Source organism: Mustela nigripes, chromosome 14 (genome assembly GCF_022355385.1).
Source record: "Mustela nigripes isolate SB6536 chromosome 14, MUSNIG.SB6536, whole genome shotgun sequence".
NCBI lineage: Eukaryota > Metazoa > Chordata > Mammalia > Carnivora > Mustelidae > Mustela > Mustela nigripes.
The window spans coordinates 15,764,044-15,791,405 of record NC_081570.1 but is presented as its reverse complement, the minus strand read 5'-3'; the positions used below and the strand labels follow the sequence as shown (position 1 = coordinate 15,791,405).

At 59.5% G+C, this 27,362-nt stretch overlaps 1 protein-coding gene and 1 long non-coding RNA gene across 3 annotated transcripts in view; one reads left to right on the top strand and one right to left on the bottom strand.

The window, feature by feature from the left end:
• Window positions 1-469: 469 nt before the first annotated feature.
• WNT4 (Wnt family member 4) lies at window positions 470-27,362 on the top strand. 2 transcript variants are annotated; one of them, XM_059376574.1, is made up of 5 exons: window positions 470-616; window positions 14,346-14,581; window positions 23,323-23,454; window positions 23,551-23,693; window positions 24,436-27,362. In XM_059376574.1, exons 1-5 carry the CDS (start codon window positions 540-542, stop codon window positions 24,802-24,804), a joined length of 957 nt encoding a protein of 318 aa, XP_059232557.1. In that variant the 5' UTR covers window positions 470-539; the 3' UTR covers window positions 24,805-27,362. The 2 variants fall into 2 exon arrangements, with proteins under 2 accessions (XP_059232557.1, XP_059232556.1); XM_059376573.1 differs by having other exon boundaries at window positions 24,337-27,362.
• LOC132001737 (uncharacterized) overlaps window positions 9,378-27,362 on the bottom strand; it is a 36,306-nt gene continuing 18,321 nt past the window's right edge. The window contains exons 2-3 of the long non-coding RNA XR_009399660.1: window positions 11,607-11,744; window positions 9,378-10,706 (exon numbers count right to left, since the gene is read on the bottom strand). This is a non-coding gene — a long non-coding RNA (uncharacterized LOC132001737). The remainder of the gene's footprint in view (window positions 10,707-11,606; window positions 11,745-27,362) is intronic.

Here is a 27,362-nt window from a genome sequence, read left to right as displayed (position 1 = left end):
CCCCAAGGCCCGGGCTGGGACCCGGCAGCTGGGTGGCCGCGCCTCTAGCCCGGCCGCGCTAGGCGGCGCGCAGCCAGGCGTGCCTGGAGCGGGCTCCGGCCCTGAGTCCTCCCGGGCGCCCGGCCGGGGAGGCCCCCGGAGAAGCCCAGTCCCGCGGGCCAGGGCGGCCGCTGCCGCGGTCGCTCCGGCCCGCCCCCGGGGGGTGTCCCGGGCCGCTGGGCCCGCCCAGGTAACCCCATCCTCGGCCCGCCCCTGGCCCGCCCCCCCGGCCGCCCGGCCGCCCGCCTCCGCCGCCGCCGCTGCCGCCGCCGCCGCATCCCGGCTCTGGGGCGGCGCTGACAGTCTGGTCCGCGCCGGGCAGCGGGCGCAGCAGCGGGCAGGGCTGACGGCAGGCACGGAGGCAGAGCCCCGCCGCGCGCGCCCCGGCCCGCGCCCTGCGCCGTGCCCCAGCCCGCCCGCGGGGCGCCCACCTGCCGCCCCGACGGGAGGCCCCCCGCGGTCGGAGCCGCTGCCCGGGGCCGGGCGCCCGCGGCGGCACCATGAGTCCCCGCTCGTGCCTGCGTTCGCTGCGCCTCCTGGTCTTCGCTGTCTTCTCGGCCGCCGCGAGCAACTGGCTGTAAGTCGGGCCGGGACCCGGCTGGGCCGGGCGGGGCGGGGCGGGGCAGGCCCCGGGGGCAGCCGGCCGGTGCCAGGCGGCGCGGGGCAGCGGGCGCGGGGGCGCCCGGCAGGTGTCTTGGCGGCGGGGCGCGAGGCTCGCCCGCCCTCTCCGCTGCCGCCGCCACGGCCCGGGCCTCCCTCTGGGCACCCCTCCTGTCCGGGTGCGGCTCCCAGCCCAGAGGCGTCAGGGGTGGCGGCGGCGTCCGCACCCATAGGCGGACTGGGGCGCCCGAGAGCGCGAGGGGCGCGAGCGCGGGGCGGCGGCCGGGGTGGGGTGCGCGGCTCGGTCCGCACCCCGGGCTCGGCTGACAGGTCGCGGAGGAAGCCCATTACGGGGAAGGACTCTGGCTCATAATAGCAGGTTAATCCCGGGAAGTCCAGGAGCGAGCTCCCCGCGCCGAGCTGCGCGTCGCTGCGGGCTGGGCTGGAGGCGTGCAGGGACCTGTTTCTGCTTGGGGGGCGGGAGCCAGGGATAGAAGGAAGGAAGGGACGAGGACACCCGGCCTCGGAGAGTCCGCGGCGGGCGCTGGCCTTGTTTCCCTGGGGCGGGAAGAAACTCCTCCCAGCACTTGAAGAGGACAACAACCCACCACCTCCCTGTGTCTCACCTAAGGAGAGAGGGGTGGTGACCACCGGTGACCTGTCTGCTTCTCCTTTGCAGGCCCTGGCTCAGGGGACTCCCTGGGAAAGGACAGAAGATTCACTGGGGGTGGGGTGGGGGGGTGTCTTAGGTGGAGGGAGGGGGATCCAAAGGGATGAGCTTTGGTGAGTGGAGGAACAGGAAAGCAGGAAGACTCTAAGTCCTTCTTCATCACCCCCATCAGTGAGGGTTCCCCAGGCCCCAGGCTTAACCCTGGCCCCAGTCCCTTCTGCCCAGAGCTCTGCCCCCATCCGCTGTGGGCAGCCAGTGGGGAGCCAAGCTCCAATATTGATCTGAAAAGCATGAGGTGGGAAGGGGGATAGCCAACAGTGTAGCTGGGGTTTCCATGGAGACAGCAGGAGAGGAAAAAATTCTCTCTGCATCAAGACTAAAGAACAAATATCTCCCATGAAATTGCCCTGAGTGTCCAATGGCTGTTGCTATGAGCTCACTGTGGCCAGCCGGGTCCCTGCAGGCTGGAAGGAGTGTGTTCCTCGGGGTCAGAGCCCCCCAGGGCTGGGCGGACGGAGGTGATGTAGAACTCTCCCAGCTGTTGGGAGAGCGAGCGACTCCCAGGCAGCCCAAAGTGGCCGTGGAGCTTGTGTTTTTCTTGGAGCCTTAATTTGATTAACACTTCAGGGGCAGTGGCAAAGTGTGCAAAAACCAGGGCACCACCCCTCCCCCCCCCCATGACACCCGCAGGCCATCCTTCTGAGCAAGGACGAGGTCACCGAGCTGAGGAAAGGAGCTGATTCGGATTCGGGGTTGGGGGTTGGGGGGGATCTGGGGCTGACCCTTGAAAGCAGGCGTTCAGAGTCAGGGTCTCCAAAGGGAGCGTGAGCATCAGAAAGAGCAAGGATGAGGTGTGACCCCCCCAAGCACCATGGGCTACGAAAAGGAGAAAGAAGTGGCAGCTCCAGACTCCAACCCAGGTCTTCAGAGAAGAGAGCAACATCCACAGTGAAACGTCCTTCAAAGGCACCGAGGGTTTGAGCTCCTTTCACAGATGAGGAAACTCAAGCCCCAGGAGGGGAAGCTACTGACCCAAAGTCAGAGCGGAGACCTGAACCCAGGTGCTGATTCCCAGACAGTGACATACCCGCTTCCCTGAAGCCGTCCCCAAGTTGAGCCGGTGTGGCCCAGGTGGTATCATCACCCACCCCACATCTAAGCCCAAAATCCCATCCGGAGAGGCAGCCCCAGTTTGGGTCACACCAACCATGGGGAATTCCAACAGATCAGTTCTCGGGCTTGCATCGCCGTTGGGGGCCGTGGTGAGGAGGGGCGGCCCCGGAGGGAGAAGAGAGGTTGGCAAACCTGGTCTCTGCAGTGGTGATGGTTCAGGTTGCCACGAAGCAGGACTCTGGGTGACCCCGCTCACTTCTGCTCTACCCCAGGCTCCGAACCAAGGGTCTCTGCACAGCCCGAGACAGGAAGAATGAGGGGCTTCCCGGGACCCCTACCAAACCAGAGAGACAGTGATGGAGAAGCAATCTCTGGGCACACTCCAAGACCGGATCATTTGCCTTATAATTAGCAGCCTTCATCCCTGGGACAGGGACTGAGCCGGATCAGAGGGAACTAAGCATCACAGCCTGGCCTTTAAGGACCTTGGGGTCTGGATAAAAAGCAAAACAAAACCACAGATGGGTGGGACAGTGTGCAAGCTACCGCCATCAGAGGAAGGGTTCAGTGTGAGCCAGAGCAGTCACAGAGGGGACTTGGCCTAAAGGTGGCAGAATCATGACAAGAATAGTCATCATTATAATAACTCCCACTGTACTCTCTAAATAAATCATCTGAATCCCCGTCCACAGATGGGAAGATGGGGGAATCACGAAGGTCATCACCCAAAGTCACCTAGCTAGTAAACGGCAGGGGCGTCTGACCCAAAAGCTGCCTCTAGAAGGAAAAGCTTTGGGCAGGCAGATGTCCATCCCGGCACGGTAGCGGGCATTACCTTTTCCCGCGTGAGTCACCATGGAGGTCTGGCCCTGAGAGGATGGCGGGCAGTGTTCTCAGCGGGGGCGTGCCTGGGTGTCCATCCCCATTCCAGTACCTGCCGTTAGACTTCAGTCCAGGGTCAGCCGGCTGGCCGGTTGCAGGAGACGGTGCTGTCTGTTGTCTCAGAAGGGCGGGTGGCCTGGCGGGGAGGCCAGGTGCCCCGCTGCGTGCAGCTGTTGGGCAGGACGGAGCCTAGAGCTGGGAGGGCTCCACAGCCTGAGGCCTGGGCAAGCCCAGAGAAGCTGGAAGCTGTTGATTAGACTTGTGTCTGGCACCCCGGGCGAGCTGACAGCTTGCAGCAGCTCCTACCGCCGACGGGGGGATGGATGCATGAGAACAGTCCGTCGGTGGAAGGCCCGGCTCTGCCACAGCTGGCCTCAGAAATAACCCCGAACATTTCCTCCGACACAGGTTGTGCTGGGAGTTGAGAGGCTGGGGTTCCAGTCGCTGCTCTGTCCCCCGCCCCAGGCTGGCTGGTTCTGGATGAGCCTCTCTGGCCCCCTGGGCCCCAGCCTCAGCACGTTTCTCTGGACTCCCAGTGGAAGTACCAGGGAGAGTCAGGGAATAGATCAGCTAGGGTTTCATGACTGTCGATTTCCTGAAGGAAGGCAGCAGTGCGCTGGGCCAGGGCCCCAGCAGAGACCCCCGATGAGGGTGAGGTAGTCTCCAAGAGAGCCCGCAGTTCCATCCCTGGTCTATCCCTGACTGGCTGAGTGACCACGGACAGGTTCCTTAACCTCTCTGAGCCTCGGGTTCTTCCTCTGTTTAAGTGGCGCCCACCCCTGGGCAGTTGGGAGGCAAGCGTGAACACACACATAGAGCGGCCCAGTGCCCTGCCAGGCACGCCGTTGGAAGTGGCCCCCATGGCTGCCACTGGAAACTGAGGGTCGCTGTTGCGGTGATGGGGAAACCACGTCCTTGTTTACAGGGATGACCGAGAGAACGGGCCTTCAGGGCGCTGCTCCCAAGCCCTGTGTACCCCAAACCGTTCTGTGGGGATCCTGCACTCTCCCACAGGCCACCTCCCTGCTCTTCAACCAGGGCCCCTGCCCGGGCCTCAGAGAGCCAGGGACGTCCAGCCCAGCAGATCCTGGTGGCCAGAGAGTGTCGTCTAGACACGCCCTTCAGGGCGGCTTGGTGGCATCTCACCTTCACTGGATCTTACTCCCCACAGGTGTGCGTCTCCGGCCCCAGCTCCTGTGTGCCTATGTGCCCAGCAACGGGGTGGAGGGAGTGACCCCCTTGACCGTGGGCACAGTGAGGCCTGGCACTCTGGGTACAATTCACTGAGCCAGGGATGGGCAGAGCCTGCCCAGATGTGCAGTGTTGGGCCCCACAGGTAAAGGTGTGGCCCATCTCCCCCAGGAAGTGTCCCCCAACCTCCAACTGCAAAGGGTCCCTTCCTCTCTTCTAAAGAGTAAACCCCACTTCTTGGAGCTCCTCCCCTCGCTCTGGGCATCAGACCAGTCACCAACACGTCCCTTCGTAGTTGGCACCAGGATCTCCTGAACAGCTCCGTTGATATTTGGGGCCCATCCTGCACATTGCAGAATGTTCCGCAGCATCCGGCCTCTACCTGCCAGATGCCGAGCTCGCCCGGGTGCTCTAGACAGAGCCAAGCGTCCCCTGTGGGGAAAAATTACCTCTCGTTGAGAGTCAGGTTTACAAAGCACTTTCACACCCATGACCCTATTAGAACCCCATAACCTCTCCCTGCTTTTGGAGGAGTCTGTATTCTTTGCAGCCGCATTTCAGAGACCCAGAGGTGCGGTGACTCCCCCAAGGACATTATGCAAATCAGAAGCAGAACTTGAACTTGACTTGCTCTCACATGTCCCTATCTCCTGGTGCTTATCCCCCGCCTAGAAGACTGTTTCATATTATATATAACCATGGTCCAATAGCATGGCTCATACTTCCATGAGGTTATAAACACCTGAAAGCCAAAGTTGTGGCCCGGATGGCTCTCAGAGTCCCTGTGCCCGCTTGGGTCTGACAGATCCAGTGGTCAGTCAGTACCTGATGGCAAAAGGAGAGAAGGGATTGTTCACTCTAGAGGGCTTTAAGTTTTTGCCAAAGGGTGCCCCATCTTCAAGATCTCAGGTAGAAGAGAAGCTTCACTCTACAACCCATGAGTCTCAGGTGATGCTAAGAGGGGCAGAAGTGGGTGTCGGGACGTAGGGCTGTCACCCATAGGGCTGCTGCTCTGGAGACCCTCAGCTCCCCTGCCAGGCGCACCCCCTGGAGCCTGGCTAAGCCCTTTCTCCCCCTCACCCTCCGTGGCAGGGCCCTGAGCCCAGGCTCTGCCCGAGGGGTTTACTCAGTGGCGGTAACCACCCAGCTGTCTGCTGTGGCCTGACTTTCTTCCCTCAGCCCTGGATTAGCAGTTGAGCAACACAGCAAACATCTGACAAGACAGTGTTCCCCAAACCTGTTGAAACTCGCCCAATTCGGGCCCTGTGGGTGCGTTTGCAAAGCTGAGCATTTACGCCAAGCCTCCTTTTCTTGTTCCTCCCTCTGGGAAGAAGGGCTTGGCCTGAGCCAACGGGGCACGGGGTTGGCGGGGGAGCCACGGAAGGGGGTGGCAGCTGCCCACCCTCGGCCCCTCCGGTCACCCCTACTACAGAGGAGCTCAGTGCAGCCGCCGCCCGTTTGTTCAGCAAGCTCAGCTGGAAGGTGAAGCCGGGACCCCACGGTTGCGGTCCAGATGTCCTCACAAGTTGCCAGCTTTTATCTCTGAGTTCCGAACTGCGTCTTCTGTGATTCAGCCAAACCCAGGAGAAGGCTCGCCCCCTGCTGTGACCCCACCGGCTCCCCCCTTTCCCCAGCCAAACCCTCTCCACCTCCCCCATCTCCTGGCAAACTTGAAACCAAACTATGTTCCAAAAGTTCCCCTGACCAAGTGGTGACCCCCGCCGCCGTGGAGGGGACCTGGTCTGAGCTGCGAGGGGAGGAAGGTGGGAAGGAGGCGGGACGGATGTGATCAGAGTGGGAAGGAGCCTTCCTACAGCCAGCCGCTCACAGCCCACAAGGGCAATCTGGAGAGGCCCCTTGGAAGCAATGGGAAATTTCCAGGGAAACTCCAGGGGCCTCTTCTGCGGCGACTCCTGGATGGTCTTTTCAGGCCCTCTTTCTCCCTCTGTTTGCACACAGGACCTATCATGGCAGGGTTGGGTTCCAAGAATCCTTCCCCGAGGGCTGGCAATACGGAGGTACTGCTCTTGAGTCAGGGAGGCCCAGAAGTCCTGGCACCCCAGGCACAGAGGACCAAGTCAAGGCCTTCAGAGTTCAGAGGGTCTCTGGAGATTATCTGTTCAACCCCTTCCAGCGACACTGAAACTCTAAGCAGGGCCATGCCTGCTCAGCCCCTTTCAGTCCTGTCAAGTGCTCGGCCAGGCACCGTGCTAGGGACGTGGGGTCACACAGCACATTCGTGCTAGAGCTGGAACTCCAGGCTAGGTCTCCTGGCCGTCATTCCAGAACTTTCCCTGCAGCCCCACACCCTCACCAGTCATCCTCTGTGGGAGGTTATGAGCAATGGAGCAAGGAAGGAACCAAAGTTGTCCTTGCTGCCTCGTTGGGATAAGGGTGACGGTTTGACCACAGGCTCATCCGGGATGGGGCCCTCAGAAGGGATCCACCAAAGCCAAGGAACTCACTGGAAGCCTGGAGCCACCAGAGCCTGAGCCCCACTCTAGGAAGCCAGCGCCCAACCTGGACAGCTCAGCTGGGGATTTAGCCGCTCCTCCTGGCTCCTGCCCCGTGGGCTCCCGCAGCCGGGCTAGCGAGGACCGTTCAGTGGTTCAGTGGCTCTGGGGACAAGATCTAGGTGGGTCTTTGCAAGGGAGAAGCTCTCCATGGCCAAATGAGGGGGCAAGGCAAGGTCAGGAAGAGCCTGAAATTTGACACCCACTCACCCCCACCATCATACCTGCCCCACGGAGAGAAGGGAAAGTCTCACGTCTAGGCACAGCTCTGGGGCCATCCGGGCTCAGGTCTGAGTGCCTACGTCCTGGGCCTGAGTCAGTCACCCACTGCCCAGGAACACATACTGTGAGATGGGAGAGGGGCCCCCACACAGGAAGAGGGGGCACGGAGCCCTCGGGAATGACATGGAGGGAGCTGGGGCACCAGAGTGCAGGAAGTAATGGAAACTGGAAGCAAAAGGATTTTTAAAATTGGGTTGCAAGAACTTCTGAAGATCAGGAGCAAAAGAGACAGGGAGAAGGGGAAAGAGTGGCCTGAGCTACAGGAGTGGGGGCTTGAGCTCCAGAAAAGGTCTTCATTCCCCTGAACTGAGGAAAGGTCCTTGGGACCTGAGCCAAGCATCGAGGACTCCAGAGTCCTGCCGGGGCTGCGGAGAAGATAGAGCGGAACCGCCCCCAGCACCCCACAACCACCGTGTCTCCGAGGCCGGCCCCTCCTCCCCGGCTGCCCCTCCTGGGGTCCCAGGCCAGTGGCAGCCACTCCTTCCATGGGCCCAGAGGTTGCTGAGACCATGGGCCCGCATACCATCGAGGCAGCCCTGCAGCCACTGAGACACCTCCCTCCCGAGTACCCCTTGCTCCTGAGAGCAGGGTGGACGCCTTTGCAGTGGCCCAGGGACTACAGCAGGACTCAGCAGTAGAAGAATGAAGCCACCTTCCTCAAATCACGGTCATTGTCAAAACGTCAGGCCCTGGGTACCTGGGGCCATCTCCGGGCCCTGATCTGCAAGCCTGGGCGTAGGAGCCAGAATGACCTGATGGGCTGCGTGGCCTTGAACACATGCCTCCCGGAATCCGAATCACGGAGGGGGTGCCACGCTCCTGGCCAAGCCCACAGCTGCACCAAGGATGTGTTCACACGGGTGACTGCTGTCTGAGAGGCGCAGGCGGCAGGGACATCCAGTCCCTCCTGCCTAGTCAGCCTCGTCCTGCAAAGGGCTTCCAAGTTCCCCGGGCACAGCAAGCCTGTTCTGGGCCCCCCTGTCCCAGCCTCTGATTCCCTAACAGCACCTTATCCCCCATCCCACCTCTCGGACTTCTGGTCCCTGGAGGGTCCGTCCAAGGGGCCAAGTCGCTGGCACACGTCCCTTAGCTCTGCAGGCTCCGTCAGGAGATTCCGTCCAAGCTCTGCAGTCGGGATGGGGACTGAAGTGACCCCCCTTTCCTAGTGGAAGCATGTCCTTCTCTCAGACAGGCGAACCCAGGTCTAGGGGCATGGAGGGAGCTAAGCCAAAGAAGATCAATGAGCAGGACGGATCTGCAGTCCAGCAGGGGGCCCAGCTCAAGGGACTGGGAAGGGGCTTCCAGGCAGTAGTCCTGATGAGGACAGCGATGGCCATCTGACCACATAACATAATAAGGTTGCCGACAGGGGAGCAGTGTCTGCTGTGTGAACGCTTAATCCGCTGAAGCCTCCTGAGGCGAGACCGATTATTCTCCCCATTCTACAGAGGAAGACCCTGAGGCTCATAGATGCTCACTGACTTGCCTCCAGGAACACAGCCAGGATTCTGACCGCCATCTCTCTTGCACAGTGCGCCACCCTGCGGGCCGTGCAGAAGGATAGGTCTCCAGGACAGGGCCACGTTGGGGAGCGGGCAGCCTGATTCGGAGACCACGCATGCAGAAGCATCCGAAGGCCCAAGGAGAGTTGAGGGGTGTGGTGACGACCTGAAGAAGCGGGCACTGGCCACCCCCAGGGAGAACGCGGTCCCGGGTGGGGTTTGTGGCACACGTGCCTTCGCCCGGCCTGTCACCCCAGGAGGCTCGCCGTTGGGCAGCCGCTGCGGCTCCTTCCGGCTCCTCCTCCCGCCTGCTTGGCCTCCTTCCTCCCGGGTGTCCCAGGCACTGCCACTCCTGAGGAGGCTCTAAATGTGGCCCGGGCAGGCAGGGAGGCCAGAGGGAGGGGGCAGAGAGGCCTGGGCTGGCGTCCCAGCCCCCACCTGGACACCCGCAGGGCCAGGACCCACGACACTGATCTGCTTGGCCTCCCAAACACCCCAGCTATTTCCCGTCCCCTCTCCTCTGGACGCGCCGAGTGAGAGCTGGAGAGCAGTCAGAGAAGTGCGGATTTTCCTCTAGGAATTTGTATATTTTTTTTAAAAAGCAAGCAAACCTGGAAAAGCTTGGGACAAGCCCAGCTAATTTTAGTTTCTAATGAAAACAGCAGGTGGCTGAGAGGATCTGATCTCCCTGGCAGGGCCAGGGCCCTCCAGCCTTGCAAGGCTGCGGCACGGGCCGGCGGGGATGGCCTCCTGGGAGAAGCCTGCAGGACCTGCAGCCCCCCGGGTGAGGAGATGGGGGCACAAGCTGGCTGGCAGTGGCAGCCGGGGTGGCCTGGGCTGCTAGGGTAACCTGATCGATGGCAGGGCTGCAGCGAGAGTCCTGGGCGGCTGGGGCAGCAGGTGGCAGATTGCTAAAGCCTGGACTCAGCAGTGGCAGGAAGAAGCCTAAATTGGGGCAAGGCAACCCGAACGAGAGAAGAGGCAGAGATGGTTGAGGCCCTCCACAGGCCTGGCTCTCCAGCTCTCCAGAAATGGCTTGTGCAGCCAACATCCGAGCCCGGCCCAGCTCCAGGGTCATCGAGGGGCACACAGGTCTCTAGGGGAAAGGCTGAGCCGCCTTAGGATGCAGGGAAGGGAATCCTGAGGCCCCCAGGACCAGTTGTGCCTGACCCCTGACCCTCTCCAAGCCCACTGCAGGCGGGAGGCAAAGGCAGCTCCCAACATACTCCCTCACCCCTGCCCTTCCCTACCCTGAGTACTCTGCCAGTAGGTGACAGAGGGGGACAGAGCCGTCCGTCACACCGCAGGCATTGACTGAACTCCTTCTGTGTGCCTCGCCTGTGCCGGACAAAGAGGAGGCCATGGGCTGGACAAACACTGAAGGTAGTGTCAGCCCCCCAGCCATCAGACAGGGCAGACTCACAACTGAGATACAGGGGAGACAGAGCTCCGTGTCACTCACTGGCTGTGTGACTTTGGGTGAGACCCTCCACCTCTCTGGGCCTCAGTTTGCTCCTCTGTAACATGAGGCTAGGCACCCAAACCCGAACCAGATACCCAGACAAGCAGCGCAGGCAAGGGCTTGGGGTTCCAGGTCTGTCCACCCCATTCCCAGCTGCATGTCCGGTCGCACCTGCCAGCCCTTCCGGGGCGAGACCAGGGGTCTGACAGAATCGGGTGGGGTGGAGCTGTGCCTCCTGTGGCATGGAAGGGGACAGCTGTTGAGCCAGATGAAGGCAGGGGCCGGGGGGGTGGCTCGGGTGCCGGCCATGGGGCAGGCACGCTCCTCAGCGGAAGAGGGTTCTCGGCTTCTTCCTGGAAGCTGTCTTGGTGACTCACGGCCATGGCAGCCCACAGCTCCCCTACAGCCCTGTAACTGTGATTTCAGGCCGCCTCCCCTTGCAGAGTCCGGACCTAGGAGAGAGCGGTGGGCAGTTCCTGGGGTGGACTTCATTTCTCACTCATCGATAGGGGCTCCGTCTACCAGCCCGGCTGGGCCCCCCCCCCCCCCAAGGCCGTTGAGGCTTGGACAGCTCCCCTTCCCGGTCTGTAGATGGAGGACTGCCCCTCAGACAGTGAGAAAGGCCACACAGACCCGCCAGGTTATGGTCCCCATGAAAACAGGCTCCGAGTAGGCAGGGACTTGCCCAAGGTCACACTGTGGGCTGGTGGCTCAGCCAGGCCTCCCCAGCCTGCTTCCCCTGCCCTTGAACACCTCCCTTCACCAGGAGCCAGGAGCCCGTATAGCCTGACCTGGCCCCTTGGCAGGACGCAGAGGGGACAGGGGCTGAGATGGGTACAGGCCAGCTCTGTACCCCCGTATCGCTCAGGGAAGAGGGGCCACCATCCTTATCCAAGAGGTCAGGCCTGGGCCTGAGCATGGAAGGATCCAACTTGAGGCCCAACTCCTTGTCCCCTCACTCACGGCCTCCCAAGTATGGACCTGGCCCCTGGCCAGTCGCTGGGCTCTTGGCGCCCCCTGCAGGCCAAGAGCACCAGGCGGGACTAGCTCCACAGGGGGGGCCGCCCTTTCTTCAGCTGGCCCAGGCAGGAGGAGCACCCCATACAGGGCTGAAGAGCCAAGTTTGCCCCCTTCCTGTCCAGATGCAGTCTCCCTGCGCCCCTCAACCATCTTCCCACCTTTGTCTCCCCCCTGGGAGGCTCAGGCTTCTTCCCCGACCCTACCAGTCTCTGTGCCTCCCCTAGAGGGGACATGGTAGAGAAGACGGGGAGGTCTCCCAGGAGGCAAGGAATTTGGGGAGAGGAAGGGAAGGCTGGACTGCCTCAGCCCAAGACCACCTACCTCCTACTCACCTGTGCTGCCAGGGAAGGGGGGGCTCCTCCTGGTCACACCTGCCGTGTGCCCGGCTCAGAGCCAGCTGCCTCAGCCACGTGGAATTGCTTTCTCTCACGGCGGCGCTCTGGGAGAGGATCCATGCTCGCAAGCGACTTCTAGATAAAGAAAGCTAGACTCAGGCCCCACAAATGGGGTGTTGGGGGAGGGGAGCTGATGCCACCGGGAGGAGGAACAGGGGTCCCAGAATCACATCTCTCTCGGGGGTAGAAGGAGGCATCACGGGTGGTTAGCCAAGAGCTTCCCCTAAAGTGCCATCCAGGACCAGCCTGGCTTCCCAGCTGCCCCTGGGGACATGCGAAAAGCCCAGGTGCCCACCCAGCCCCACCTGGAGGGAGACCCAGGCCCCTGCATTTTCATCAAACCCCGCACATTGGCCCCGTCAGATCTGAGCGCCATTCCTCTGGTCCAGCCCACATGTCTACAAACAGAATCCATCCGCCGCTCAAACACGCCCCAGTGGGGAGGGAAGCCCCACTACCAGCGGGCAGACCACGGGCTGCACCTTGACCAGCACCCTGAGGTTGAGCAAACCCAGCTCCCAGCAGCTTCTGCCCATAGAGCTCAGGTCTAGTCCTCGAGCCGCTTAAAACAATGTTGGGTCGGGGTGCCTGGGTGGCTCAATGGGTTAAAGCCTCTGCCTTCTGCTCAGGTCATGATCCCAGGGTCCTGGGATCGAGCCCCATGTCGGGCTCTCTGCTCCGCAAGGAGCCTGCTTCCTCCCCTCTCTCTCTGCCTGCCTCTCTGCCTACTTGTGATTTCTCTCTCTGTCAAATGGATAAAATCTTTAAAAAAAAAAAAAAAAAAAAAAAAAAAAAAAAAAAAACGTTGGGTCTAGCACAGGCTGTGAAACCAGGCAAAACCAGGTTCAAGTCCTGGCTCCACCTCTTACTAGCTGAATGACCTTGGGCACAAGGCAAGCTACTTAATCTGTCTGTTCCTCAGTGTCCTCCTCAGTAAAATAGGAGTCCATTGCCTCGCTGAGGGGATAAATGCAATAATGTAAGTAAAGTGCTTAGCCTGGTCCGCAGTTCCATCAAAGTGAGTGATGCTTAGGATCATCGTCATTAAAATGCGCCGTATCTTGTGGGGCTTTCTGAGAACTTCTCTCTTTGTTCTCCATTCATTCGTTTCATTCAGCGAACAAATGGCCAGTTCCTGCCCCCCTGCCTCGGACCCCTGGTCAGAACGTCTTTCACACACGGGACCCCTTTTGCTCTGATAACAGTTCCGTGACTTAGCCAGAACCAGGGGTAACCTCCCTACGTTACAGATGAGAAAACCAAGTCCCGGAGGGTGGTGGCCTTCCTCTTTGGACAAGAAATTCGTGCAGCTTACCTTATAGGAGCAACAGCATCTCTACCCCCTACTCCGGAAAGCTCCCCCCGTCCAGTCCAGGGTTGTTAGCCAAGTTATGGGGAAGGAGGGGTTAGGAGGAGGGGAGAGGCTGGTTCACTATAGAGAACGGGACAGCTGGATACTTGCTCTCTTTGGCCAAGGATGCTAGTGAGGGGGGGACAGGCTGAGGGCCTGTGGTTAGAACCCAGTCGTAGGCTTGCTAGACCTGGCCTTCAATCTAGATCTGCCCTCACAAGTCAGGTGACCCTTCACCTATCCAAGACATAGCTGGCACTTAGTAGGTATTCAGCTAATGCATATCTCTTTCCCTTGATGGGGACGGCTCCTTCCTGACAGGGCCTTTCTCCAGCTCTGCTCCCCTCCTGCTGAGCATTCTTGCATCTTGCTTCCCGCTCCCTTGCGTTCTAGCCCAGGCCACACAGGGTCTGTCCTCACACGCGGCAGAGCCTGGCCCTCAACCCACCAGGGAGGACAGGCAGGAGGAAGGCCCGTGGGGCTTGAAGGGGTTCACAGCTCAGCTTTGGCACTTGCTGTCTGTGTCACCCTCTTAGCCTTCATGCTGGAATCTGTAAAATGGGCATAATAATTACCACCTCATAGACTGGGGGCGAGGATGCAGCAGGAAGCAGTGACGGCCACTGTGCGTGGCACATAGTGGGTGTTCAATGAACAGCTGTGGTCCCTCCTGTCCAGAGCCCCCTGCTCCCCGTAGGCCTGGTCCCAGAGCCCTCGGACGTGCATTACCTAGCTTGTGGTCCTTGTCATAACCCCGTGAGGTGGAACCAGCATTGGTGCCCCATCTCCGGGCTGTTAAAAACTCAAGGGGATGAGGGAAGAGCATAGCACAGTGTTTTTTAAGCCCTCCTCCCCCGCCACCATCCCTGTGCTAGTACCCGGCTGCAGCCCCGATGCTGGCCTCCATCTGGTACCCGAGAATGCTGCCGGCCATGGCTTGGGCTGGGCTTAGGTGGCCAGGATCCTTGCCTGGAGGTGGGGAGAGAGAGACACACCAGGGGAGTGGTCTCAGCCTTGAGGCAAGAGGGACATAACAGGGTCAGAGCCCCCAGGGTCATGCTGGGGTGGAGGTTCTGTTGGTGTCCCTCCTGGTGCCTAGCCTGCTTTGGTGGAGGCAGAGGCTTTCTTATGCAAGAAGCATTCCCTCTTTGGCCCCAAGAGCCAGGCAGGGGAGCCTGTCTCGGGATCCAGAGAGAAGTCACTGCCAGGACCGGTCAGTGGGATGAGTTGGTTCCCGGAGACCTGGGCTGGGCACAGCCCGGTCCCGGCAGTGGCAAGAGGAGAAGGCGGCCACAGGGCACTCCACCCCACCGCCTCCTCCCCAGGTACCTGGCCAAGCTGTCCTCGGTGGGGAGCATCTCGGAGGAGGAGACATGCGAGAAGCTCAAGGGCCTGATCCAGAGGCAGGTACAGATGTGCAAGCGGAACCTGGAGGTGATGGACTCGGTGCGCCGCGGCGCTCAGCTGGCCATCGAGGAGTGCCAGTACCAGTTCCGGAACCGGCGCTGGAACTGCTCCACGCTCGACTCCCTGCCCGTCTTCGGCAAGGTGGTGACGCAAGGTGAGGGAGGGGCTCGCGGGAGGGGCAGGGGTGGGCAGCTCCCTGGCAGGGGGGACAGGTGCTCGGGAGCCGGCTGTCATTGAGCAAGCTGAACCAGCGCGTGGCTGGAGCCAGGGCATACGTTGCAGGTGGGGACTGGGGTGGGAAGGCCAGCGCGGAGGGTGCTGTTCCTTGTGGGTGCAGGTCTCTCTCGTCCATAGTGCTTCAGTCCCCAAGCTGCCATCCCCATTCTACCAAGGAAGAAACCGAGGCTCAGGCAGGGAGAAGGATGGATTGGCCCAGAGCTTCTCAGAGAGTGAACCTGGGGCTCCAGACCTCCCAACCCCATGCTGCTTTGACGTTGACCCCTGGCCTCCTGGGTGGAGGCCATGTGGACAGCCTTACCGTGCCCGGCTCTGAGACCAAGCAAGAGCCGCAACCCGCTTCTGTCCTCCTGGAAGCAGTCAAGTCAAGCCCAGGAGGGGAAGGAGCTTCCACACCCATAGCACAAACTAGGGACCGGACCCCGTTTTAAGTAAATGCGAAGTCCTCTGGCCTTGGAGATGGGCTTCCACATTGCAAATGAAGAAACTGAGGCACATGGAGGTTCAGTAACTTGCCCAAGGTCACAGAACTAGCAAGTGGCAGAGTCGGGGCTGGGGCCCATGCAGGCCAGTTCCAGGGTCCTGCTGTCACCCATAATGAGAAGATGCCGTGATGGGGGGTCAGCCTCAGGAACACGAGGGTAGACTTCTCCCCTGCCAGGGCTGGGTGCTCGGAGAGAGCTTTGCTGAGAAGTTAGGCCCTCCGCTGAGATGAGAAATATGAGAAGGCATTAAGCCAGAGGAAGGTGGGCAGGGCAGAAGGAACGTTCTGTGCAACTGGAAGGCTCCTTGAGAGGTCACTGGGTCAATCTGCTGCCCTCGAGGAAGGGCTGTAAACCAGCTGCCTCTTTTTCTACTTCCTGAGCATGAAACTGACACTCCGGAGCTACTAACCATCCACGGGGCCCTTTGAATCACCAGGCAGCAGGAGGGCATTGCCTGGGCCAACCTTTGTCTTGGCACCTGTGGCCCTGGATAGTCAGGGCTGCTGGGCTCGTGGCAAACCGTTTGGATGTTGTTGGAAACCAACTGTGATCGAAATTTGGAAGCAATTCTCCAGGGAGCTGGCAGAAGCCAAAAAGGCACCATCATGCTTGGCATTACTGAATATTGCTACTCCGGGGAAGCAGCAGAGACCCAGCAAATAGCCTGGTAATGGAGGATCTCCCCGGGACAATGGTGCTACTGCCAGAGCCTGGGGACCACTGTTCGACGAGGCCCAAATACTAGGCTTAAACTGCAGACTCTAAGCACAGGAAGGCCCGTGTTTGGAGTTTTAGGGGCACACATCGTTCCCTGTGCCAGGCCCTGTCACAGCCCCTGTGCCTTTGCACGTGCTGTTGCCTCCACCCTAAATATTCACCCCTCTTTCTCTGCCAGCTCAATGCTTCCCTCCCCCCAGCTTCTCCCTACCTCCTACAACTTGGCAGTTGCTTTTTCCTCTGGGCTCTGAAGCTCTTTGCTCATGCTGGGGTTCGTTGTTTTTTTTTTTTTTTTCCGGGTTTCTTGGTAATTTCTTGTTTTGATATAATTTCAAACTTACAGGAAATTTACCAAAAAAATTCTTTCACCTGTAGGTGATACATTTCTTTTTGTATTGAGGTATAATTTGTATACAACTTTATATTCTTTTGAAGCATACAGCATAATGACTCCACATTTGCATATATTACAAAATGATCACCACACATAATGACACATCTTTTTTCTTACGATGGGAATTTTTAAGATCTACTTTCTTTGCAAGTTTCACATGTGCAACATGGGACTATCAGCCATAGACCCCATGCTGCACATGACATCCTCATGACCTACTTATTTTGTCACTTAAGTTTGTACCTTTTGACGCCCCTCAGCCATCTCACCCACCTCCTCACCCCCACCGTCGGCCACCCCAGTACGTTCTCTCCGTTATGTATGTTGGTTTTTCCTGTGATGAATTCCCATACTACTCTTGACCTAGATTGACCAACTGTCCACATTTTAACCCATCTGCCTCATCAATTTCTCTCTCCCTCCCCCTTAATACACACACACACACACACACACACACACATGCATGCCTAAACTAGTCGTGCTCACATAACTTTCATTACACCTTTTGCTTTTATTTTTATTTTGAGAGGGAGAGGGAGCGAGTGTGCAGGTGCACAGGGTGGCGGGAAGGGCAGAGGGAGAGGGAAAGAGAGAATCTCAAGCAGACTTCATACCTAGTGCAGAGCCCAATGTGGGGCTTGATCTCACGACCTGAGCTATAATCTAGAGTTGGACGCTTAACTGACTAAGTCACCCAGGCACCCCTCATTACATCTTTTAGACTGAACTGTAATGCCTGTCCCTTCCCCCACTCCCCTATCCCTAAAGCATGAGCCCTTCCCATGGCAAGGTGTTGTCTTATTTACCTGTTTCCCAGTATATGGTAGAGCCTGGCATGGAGGAGACAGTCAATGGATGTCATTCAGGGGGAGCAAGTCAGGGCAAGGACTCAAAGGGGCAAAGAAAGGGAGGCATGGGGTCCACACTGGCCCAAAGCAGGGGGAGAACCCCATGGAGAAGTGCCTTCTTCACTGGTGTCAGCAGCACGAACCAAGGAAGGGCCCACCCTTGGCTCAGCAAGTTTGGGAACACTGAGAATTAACCCTACCAGGCTTGGCTGACACCTGGTCCAGACTAAAGTCTGAGTGGCTTGGTCGAGCATCCAGCCTCCTTGGGGCCAAGTGAGGCACCCACCCACCAGGCCGGAGGCACCAAGCAGACACCAGGCCTGTCTGTGGAGGCAGGGTCTGAGCTCTTTGCGCTCATCCATCTCTTTACTCTTGCATTTGGAAGTGTTAATTTGTCTCCGCTGAGCAAGAGGGACTTGGCCATCAGCAGGTGCTGCTCTCGGAAGGTTCGGGGCTCAGGAGGCAGCTGCGGGAAGGGCAAGGGCAGGGTGACCTTGGGTGAGTGGTGTTATCCCGAGCCACAGCGCACAGGCCCATCACAGAGATGAGCACGTGTGCTTACCTTATAGGGCCCGTCGGGAAGGTCCCATGACACCCTGTGGCAGCACTTAGGGTACGCCCTGACCCAAGAAGAGCCCTTCTCCTCACCAGCTGCTGGCACTGGGGAAAGCCACAACGGCAGCAGCCAGGCTGGGCAGGCCCTTTGCGAGGCCACCAGCTTTTGGGGTGATGGCAAGGGTGAGCTTGGGTTGGTGCCCACATTCATGAGCTGTCTGGCTGGGGTCGTAGCCTCAGACATGGAGGAGGCCCAGGAGACATGTCATCCCTTGGATAAGAAAAGGAACCCCATTCGTTGACAGCCCACTGTGTGCTATCTGGCATCAGATCACCCTCACAACAACTGGATGTGTGGTGGTGTCCCCCACTTTACCACCAAGAAGGGAGGCTCAGCAAGCAGAGGGTGCTGACATACCCACCCAGCTCCAGGACCTGCCAACTCTTAGCTCTGAGATCTCAGACAAGGTCCATCAAGGAGCTCCCAGGGACAGAATTTCTCTGGGATGTGTGGTGGTGTCTCCGAGCCTCAGCATCTTCCCCATAAAGTGGGGACGATCCCAGGACCCACTTCCTAGGATTCCCATCAGCCAGAGATGGTGCCTCTGCCTCCCAGAGCCCCCCAAGGCTGACATTGCCTGAGGTCTCCCAGCCTCCAGCCCTGCACACTAAGACCCCCAGCAGCAGAGGTCACCCTGCTCCTGGCCAACTAAGAGGAGATAGATGTGAGCTTACAGTCACCAATGAGGACAGTGTGTGACTGAGGGCCGAACTGTATGCTCTCGACTAAAAATCTAGGAGAAACTGGAGGCAGCCAAGAATGGGGTCAGGTGGCAGTTCTTGCTGAGCAGGGGTTAAGGACCGGATGTGGGATGTCCTCTGTATGTTTTAGTCACGCTTTGTCCCAGAGCCTAGCGCAGCATCTACACAGATTAGGTAACTGATGAATACGTGTTGATGGGAAGGTGAAGCCCTGTAGAGCCTGGCAGTTTCAAGGTCATGCACAGGCCATACTGGGTTCCCAGAGCAGGCTGGCCGGAGCATGGCCGGGCGAGCTAGGAAAGGCGGTGCAAACTCTTCTCTTCCCTCCATCTGCGGCAGTGCCGGGACTCTGCGGGCCTCCTCCCATTCCATTCTGTGACCTTGACAGAGGCCTGTCCTGGGAGAGGGTATTTGATGAGCCCTCAGACCCTCCGGCCTCTGGCTGCCATGGTTGGGAGGTGATGCAGTGCACTGGACAAAGCAAGGTGAGGATTCAAACCCAGGACCGCCTTCCCGCCCATGTGTCTAACGTCGCCTAGACTCCTTACTGCCTGTAACATCAGACTGGATTTAAGATGTGAAGGCTTTCTGGTCTGAGGCTGTGACTTACCAAAACCTCTGCTCTCACCTTGACCCCCAGTCCTGGCACCATGGTGGGCCCCATGAGGGTGGGAACAGGCCTTCCTTCCGGGTGACCTCCAGAGCCAGTCTTTTGGGGTCTTCAAGTTAGTTCCAGGTAGGCTGGGGTGGGTTCCCAGAGACATTCTGTCCCTGGGAGCTCCTTGAGGACAAACCCACCTCAGTATCCCTGGTGCGGAGCATCGGTCCTGACTCCCAGCGGGCAATCAGCAAATGTCTGGCGAGGGAGCAAGCAAGGCACGTCCCTACCCTAAGGGAGCTCTCAGCCCGAAGGCAAACATGCAGGCAACCACCTGACCCTCAGAGGGTCAGTGCCCTAGGACATCTGTGAGCAGGTGAATAAAATGGCATTAATCACAACGATAATCACAAAATAGGTCTCGAGTGCCCATTATGTGCCAGGGACTAGACTAAGCACATTCTGTACTTCACCTCAGTGGAGTCCCATGGCCGCCTCTTGAGGTCAGTACCATCAGCCCCATTCTGTGGACAAGGAAACTGAAATCACACCCCTAGAAAGTGGCTGAGCGAGGAGCTCGAAGGCCTACGGGCTGAGCATCTAGACCCTTTCCCAGCACTCACCTGTGTCAAGGGCCGCTCTGTGCGCAGCCCTGTGCTGGGTGCTGGGCAGGCAAAGGAGAAGAAGGGGGGCAGGCCGACCCTGGGAGCTTCCAGTCTGGCTGCAAGACACTTAGAAGATGAGACCTGCAGCCGGATTCTGGTCCCAAGGCAGGCAGGCCGGCGAGCACACGGGCAGCCCTGGGAGTCCCAGACGGTGGGCAGGGGGGTGGGCGAAGTGCGGGCCTGGCCTGCCTGGGCAGCGCTCTCTTGCCCTGTTAGAGTGGAGACAATGAGGCTCACAGAGGACAGTCTCGCCACTATTAAGAGTCTTAATGGACTCTTTCCCCTGTCCTACATGGTCTCTTAAATCCCAAGAGACTTCCTAGAGGTGGTTTCAAGGAAAGGTGAGCTTTTGCAGCTAAGAGAAACAACGAAAACTGGAAAGGCAGGCTGGGAGCGTGGAAGGGGAAAGGACCGGGACAGTGTCCTCAGAGACCAGTGCCTGTCTTGCCCCATCTGCTAGGACTCCCGCTGGGTCTGCTTTGGAAACACTGAGTTATGCTTGAACGGCCCTTTCACCAGGATATCTGCCTGGTGCCCAGGGGATCACTGTGCCCGCGGCTTCCTTTCCAGTCCAACTCAGCACCCACAGCTTCTCCTCCCAACTTCCCGCTCAATGTCCTTCCTTCCAACATCTGGGAGAGACGTCGCACATGATGGGCTCAGAAGGCTATGGGCCTGGAGTCAGACAGCCTTCAGTTCCTGTTCCCACTTAGCTGCTGACCAGCTAAGGGACCCTGGACAGGCCACGGAGCCTCACTGCTTCCTCCACAGAGCAGAGCTGGAGAGAGCCGGGTGCTAAGTTGTCGAGAGCCACGGACAGCACATGGAAAGGCCCTGGCACTCAGGAGGCCCTTAGAAAGGGTAGCTACTCCTGGGTCCCCAGGACAACCCTGAGTTCCCAGCCCTGGGCCATCTTTGCACTTTGGGAAAATGGCCCTGAGGTGAGACCCAGAGGGTGCACATTGGAGCCCGGGGAGTAGGAAGAAAGGAGCTGGCTGTCGGTTGTGGCAAATGGCTTTTATGGAAGAGGCAGGAGGTGGCAGAGGCGGCTGGCACCTTCGAGAGTTCTGCCTTACCACCGGCTCTGATGTCCCCGGAGGACAAAGCCAGGTCTGTCCCTGGTGCAGCTAGAACAGGCGAACCTCCGCAGCTCTCTTCCACAACACACGGGGCCTCCCTCTGCTACGCCTGCAGGCGTGCCGCTAGCCCCTTCTATCTCTGCCAGGTGCCCCTAGTGAGCGAGGCTCCAACCTGGGCACCCAGGCAGAAGGGAGGGACCCAGGAAGGGCCACAGCCCTGGAGTTGAAGGGCTGGACCCAGAGCTGGAAAACACTGCCAGAGCCACTGTTGTGGGCCTTTGGGGGCATGGTGGTATGGCCACATTCTCCGGGCCTTCTGGGGCCTCCTGTGCTGAGCCCAGGCCAACTGCTCAGCATCCCCCAGGGAGGAGCCCACAAAACGGACCAGGCTTTGTCTACAGCACATGATATTCAGGGTGGACCTAAGAAAGCCCTTCTTGGCTTCACACACAGGAGGTGGGAAGAGATGCCCTGCATGTAGACAATGTCAAGGGTGAAAGTTGCCTGAGTTAGAATACCAGTCCCATGATTTACTTTTCCTGGCTCGGTACTGTTGGTCCAGTTGCTTCACCCCTCAGTGCCTCAGTTTCCTCGTCTATAAAACGAGAACTAAGTTCCTACCCCGTTGGGTTGGTGTGCAGAGTATATAAGTGACGTACAGTGCTCAGGCCGTGCCCAGCACAGAGTGAGCGCTCTGCAAGCCTTTGCTCTTGCCATTCACATTTTCCTTCCAGAATCTCTTCCTTCAGGCCCACTCCCAAGCAGAGAAAACCGTAGTGTCCTGTTCCCGAGACCAGGGCAAGGGCAACCTGGAGTCCCAGTAGATGGCCGCTGGTCTGGGGAATAAGGCAAACTCACAGGGAGCCTTGCACACCAGGGCTACCAGCACTCAGGGGACACAGGGGAGATGAGCCCAGGGATCGGGAGGACCAGGGGCTGCCTGAAAGCCCGGAGAAACAGAAGTAAGGACCACACCCAGCCAAGAGCTGGGGCCACCCGATCAGTCCCTATCTCCCGCCTGCCCTTCCCCCCTTAGTCTTTGGGGCAAAGATTTGTGCTTGTTCAGGCCTGGAAATACCAGAAATACCAGAAACTAAAGTCGTCCCTCTTTGGGCAGCCACAGCACAAAACCAACCAACATGATCCTGCTACTAACCTCGATTAACTTGGAGAGGATTCCATCCCAGGCTGTCGAGGCCCGGGCGGCTCCTCCAGCCAAGGCCCCTGATGCTGGCCCAAAATGGCCAAGCCAGGGCAGAGGGAGGGCAGTGGAGAGTAGGTGGGGGGCCGTAGCCCCAGCTCAAGGGCTGACAGGGAACAGGGCGTCCTGAGCCATTGGGGCCCGAGCTGTCCCCCATCCCAGGGCTCGGCTTCTGCTGCCCGTCCACAGACACGGGCACAGAGGAGGTGATTGTTTCCATCTGACCACGGCAACTGCTCCCAGGGGCAGCCGAAAGCACAGGCCTGGGTGTCACAGTGGTAATTGCCAACCACGGGGCCAAACCCTGCCCCCCTCCACTCCTGCGGACAGACACTCCAGCAAGAGACAGGAGGACAGTCACGGGAACACAGAGGCCCTCACAGGGCCTAGAAGAGGAGCAGGGCCTGTCTGGTCACACACCCAGCCAGCCATGTGCACATGCACTACACACACACACACACACACACACACACACACACCACCCACAGCCCCAGAAAGAGGCTCCACAGCAGCTACACCCCGAGACACAGTTCCTAGGAGGATAAAAACACCCATTCAGGCAGGGGAGGAGGGCAGGCACCAAAATAGAACCGCCAAGAAGTCACAGCACAGAAGGGGAAGAGCAGGGACAGAGGCGGACAGACCCACGTTTGGGTCCTGGTGTTCTCACTTCCTTGCTGGGTGCCTGGGACCAAATCACATCCCCTCCCCAAACTGGCATTTCACCATCTGTGAAATGGACATAAGTAAGGCTCCCGGCAGCAGAGGACACCCTCTCCTCAGCACTGGTCATGGTTAACAGTGGGGGCTGCTGCCGTGACAACAGACCCTCAGGAAGGTGTCAGGAAGCAACACGACCTCAGCAGAAAAGGGCTGGGCCACGGCGAGATTGCAGGGGACCCCATCAGAGCGCCGGGGGCCAGTTGAGGGGTCAGCAGGAAACGAGCAGAGGTTTCAGAGAAAGCCAGAGCTGGGCTGGCGGCCGGGCTCTGCTCTCCAGCCTTGGTAAGTCAGCTCACCTCCCGAGCCTGTCTTGTCTCCCGTGTGGTGACGCTAACAGCACTCATCTCCCGGAGAGCTTGTGAGAACAGTGTCCCCTGGTAGGTAAGAGCACTGAAGCTGGACTGCGCTGTGTGAGCCCAGAGGAGGGGACTCATCCGAGAGGGAGATAGCGTGGCACTGCGGGGGCGGAGGCAGCGCTGGAGGGCGGCGAGCAACCTGATGGTTGGTCTGGGCGGGACCAGGGCAGCGGCTGGGGGCACCTCCTGGGCTCCCATGGACCACTCCCCTTGACCAAGGAGGGTGCGGGGCAGAGCACTGAGACCCAGCCCTGCCCTCCCTCTGCCTCCCACAGGGACTCGGGAGGCGGCCTTCGTGTACGCCATCTCTTCGGCAGGTGTGGCCTTTGCAGTGACACGGGCGTGCAGCAGTGGGGAGCTGGAGAAGTGTGGCTGTGACCGGACGGTGCATGGGGTCAGCCCGCAGGGTGAGTGTCGGAGGGGGTAAGGGGGCGAGTGGTGGGCAAGGACCTGGGCCCTGCCCGCCACTCACTGCGGCCACGGTGTACCCCCCACCCCCGCAGGCTTCCAGTGGTCAGGATGCTCGGACAACATCGCCTACGGCGTGGCCTTCTCCCAGTCCTTCGTGGACGTGCGGGAGAGAAGTAAGGGGGCGTCGTCCAGCCGCGCCCTCATGAACCTCCACAACAACGAGGCTGGCAGGAAGGTAGTGCAGCACATCCCCTGCCACCATCACCGCCAGGGCAAGGGCAGTCTCTGCAGGACCCCCCCCGCCCCCGCACACTCCACCGCCCCCATGCACCACACGGAACACCTGCTCAGGTTCCCACCAGCACCAGCACCCCCCATGGGCCAGCGGGTTAGGGGCGGCGGGTGGGGAAGCGGCCAGGTGGGCAGGGATCACAGAGCAGTATGTGCCCCTGACACGCCCACCCACAAGTCTGTGTCCACACACACACCCTTTCGAAGCAGCAGAGCTAGGATATGAACGTGGTGTCAACACAGACCACGTGCCTCCTCCACACATCCTCCCCACGGCTCCTGGGCAGCTTCGGTGCAGCCGTGCTCTCCCCCATGTTGCCACTGGTCACTCACTGTCCTTTGTAACTAGACCCTCTGAAATGCTTCTCCTCCGTCTGCACCAAGTGCCCCAAGGGCAGGGACAGTGTCTTCAACTGGCCCACCCCGGTGTACAGCAGGTTCTGTTGGATGCACGACAGTCAACCTTTCTCCAATTCTGTGGCACTTCCCCCACTCCCCGGCCCCGCCAGCGGCACCCCCACCGCCGTGGCCCCTCCCCAACCCCTTCCATCTCCTGATGGGCCCTCTCCCCTCCCCGCCCCCTGCAGGCTATCCTGACACACATGCGGGTGGAGTGCAAGTGCCACGGGGTGTCGGGCTCCTGTGAGGTAAAGACGTGCTGGCGAGCCGTGCCGCCCTTCCGCCAGGTGGGCCACGCACTGAAGGAGAAGTTCGACGGCGCCACCGAGGTGGAGCCGCGCCGCGTGGGCTCCTCCAGGGCGCTGGTGCCGCGCAACGCGCAGTTCAAGCCGCACACGGATGAGGACCTGGTGTATTTAGAGCCCAGCCCGGACTTCTGCGAGCAGGACATGCGCAGCGGCGTGCTGGGCACGCGGGGCCGCACGTGCAACAAGACGTCCAAGGCCATCGACGGCTGCGAGCTGCTGTGCTGCGGCCGCGGCTTCCACACGGTGCAGGTGGAGCTGGCCGAGCGCTGCAGCTGCAAGTTCCACTGGTGCTGCTTCGTCAAGTGCCGCCAGTGCCAGCGGCTGGTGGAGCTGCACACGTGCCGGTGACCGCGGCACCCGCACCCACCTTGCAGCCCGGGGAAGGCCGGTAATTTAAAAAGTCCCCCTGCACCTACCCCAAAAGATACTGGTTGTATTTTTTGTTTTGGTTTGGTTTTTGGGTCCTCATGTTATTTATTACTGAAAGCAGGCAGATGGCCCCGAGCGCACCAGCCAGGGCCTCTCTGAAGCCTGGGCCTCTGTGGCTGCTACTGACCAAAGGGACCTTTGCTCATGCCTCTGGCTGTCCACATGTGGCCACTGCTGACCACTCGGGTGCTATCCGTATTTGTTTTCCTACTTGCAGACTTCAGCTGGGTGACAAGGAGTGTCTGCACATGCCGACTTACCCTGCCATCTCGGGAAGGAGGTGGCCCTAAGGCAGGGGGAAACCAGTGCCATCTTGATGGAAGCTGTACCCCTATACACACACCCGGCCCCTGGCAGCTTCGGCCTGGTAGCCCTGTCTCTCAAGTCCCCTGGAAAAGGGCAGGTGCCAGCTCAAGGGCAAAGGGTTCGCTTCAACCCTCCACGAGCAGCTGGAGGTCAGTCAGTCTCTGTGGGAACTTCCAGGCAGGAAGAGCAGGTGAGACAAGGGCCAGAGAAGGCTCCAGTCGTGCCCTGGAGCCCAGCCCACGCAGCCTCCCCATCAAAGAGGGGAAGCTACCGGTCCCTGGTCCTTCCCAGGCACCAGCTGTCATCCTGCTGGATCAGAGGTCCCAGCCGGGCCTCTGCAGGGACACCTCTATGTGTGTCTCCTCACGGTGCCGTTCCTCTGTGAGAGGAAGAATGGAGATCACACACACACAGGAACCAGCCAGTTAAAAAGCCCTTTCCCACCCATTACTTCCCTCACTGAACCACATTTCCTAAGTAAATACTATGTTCTAGGCCCTATCCTGGGCCAGCTCATAGGGTGATCACAATCGTCCTGGGATGTGCAAAGACAAACATGCTTGTGCCCATCTCACAGCATTGGGGACAACACTCAGCCAGGTCCCAGAGCGAGCTGCTGCAGAGGCACAGCCAGAAGAGAGCCCTGAAGCCAAGGAACTGCAGGTCTCCTTGGGTCTGAGCCTTGGGAAGCGGGCACCAGCTAGAGAAGAGGGGCCAGGAGGCAGCAGGAGCCACAGACTATAGGCTGGACCCAGCGGCCACTTGGTTCCAAGCAGCACAACAGGCTCCGAGGGAAGCGGTGGACAGTTAGAGGGCTGATGAAGTGAGGTGTCAGCTGCTGAGGCACCCCTGCCCCCGGGTACCCTGGGCACTGTATAAGAGTCCCCGAGAGAAAGCACCAGCAGCCCGGGCCTGGCCCCAGCCAAACCGGCAGGAGCACAGCCCAAACTTCCATGAGCAGGACACACACACAGCAAGACTTGTCCTGACCTCACTGCTGCTTCTCAAGAGGGCTCCCAACTCCCAGCGGAGCTTGTTGGAGGCCCAGTCTCCAAGCTGCCCCTTTAATGGGGCTCCAAGCTCCTGGTTTGAGATCTTGGGCTCTGGGATCCCCACTAGAGATTCTCAGACCCCAAGTCTTGGATCCAGGGTTCCATGTCTGAATTCAAAGTCCCAGACTGAGAATACGGGCTCTGGTAGAAACTCTCCTCCAGGCCTTGTGGTTTGTGCCTCCTGGTGTTGGCTCCCTCACTAAAAGAGGGTCAACACCCTTGGCCCCCAGCCAAGCTCTCTGCTCAGTGTCCATCCAAGAAGGCCAAAACCAAGTGAGATGCTGCAGCCACACTGGAATGAGGGGTAATCTTGGGGCGGGCAGGCTCTGATGTGGATGAAAGCTGAGCCCACTAAGTGTCCCCACAGAGGACCAGCTGGGCTCACTGCTCCTCAGGCAGTCTCTGTTCAGCTGTCTGCTCACTGCCAGGGAAAATGCTATCCCTCATTGGCAGAGGCCAGACCCAGACAAAGGAAGCAGGGGAGACCCTCCCCCTCCAGAGTCAGGGCAGAGCCACTCTACTCCACCCCCAAACCCTGTTGCCAAAACCAGGGGACTGGCAGGCCCAGGTTGGATGCTGGTATTAAAGATACTGTCCCTAGGATTAGAAGTAAGAGGGTCTGTGTCTATTCACAGGCTTCACCTCTCCACCTGCCTAGGGGCTCTCTCAAAGCTGCCCAGCCTGGGTTTCCCAAGGGTATAACCTCTGTAAAGCAGACTAGAGTCCAGGAAGCTCTGCCCAGCCCTACTGCTACCACCGCCAGCACCTCAAAGGCCAAAGGGACCCACAACCACAGGAAAATGGAGCTTCCTTGGACACACCTAGCTCCCAACCATCCCAAATAAAGAGGGGAGAACCAGCACATGCCTGATGTAGCCCACCCACTCTGGAAGCTGGCCAGAGGATCCAAGTCCTGCCCGAAACCCTCTCCACTAGTCTCCACAAGACAAGGATGATGTCCTCTGAGACCTAGGGCTGGATAAGCCCCAGCTCTGGATGCTGCTACTCCCTCTGCTGCCCTACCCCATCTTCTAATTTTTATACTAGGCCCCTTGCCATTGTAACAGCCCCATGAAATAGTCTGATGCACGATAAAATGATTATTTCTTTATCTTGCAA

Coding starts and splice junctions, on each gene's coding strand:
- WNT4 (XM_059376573.1), top strand. CDS start 540: ATGAGTCCCCGCTCGTGCCTGCGTTCGCTGCGCCTCCTGGTCTTCGCT. Junction 617..14,345: donor GCCGCCGCGAGCAACTGGCT/GTAAGTCGGGCC, acceptor CCTCCTCCCCAG/GTACCTGGCCAAGCTGTCCT. Junction 23,694..24,336: donor ACAACGAGGCTGGCAGGAAG/GTAGTGCAGCAC, acceptor CGCCCCCTGCAG/GCTATCCTGACACACATGCG.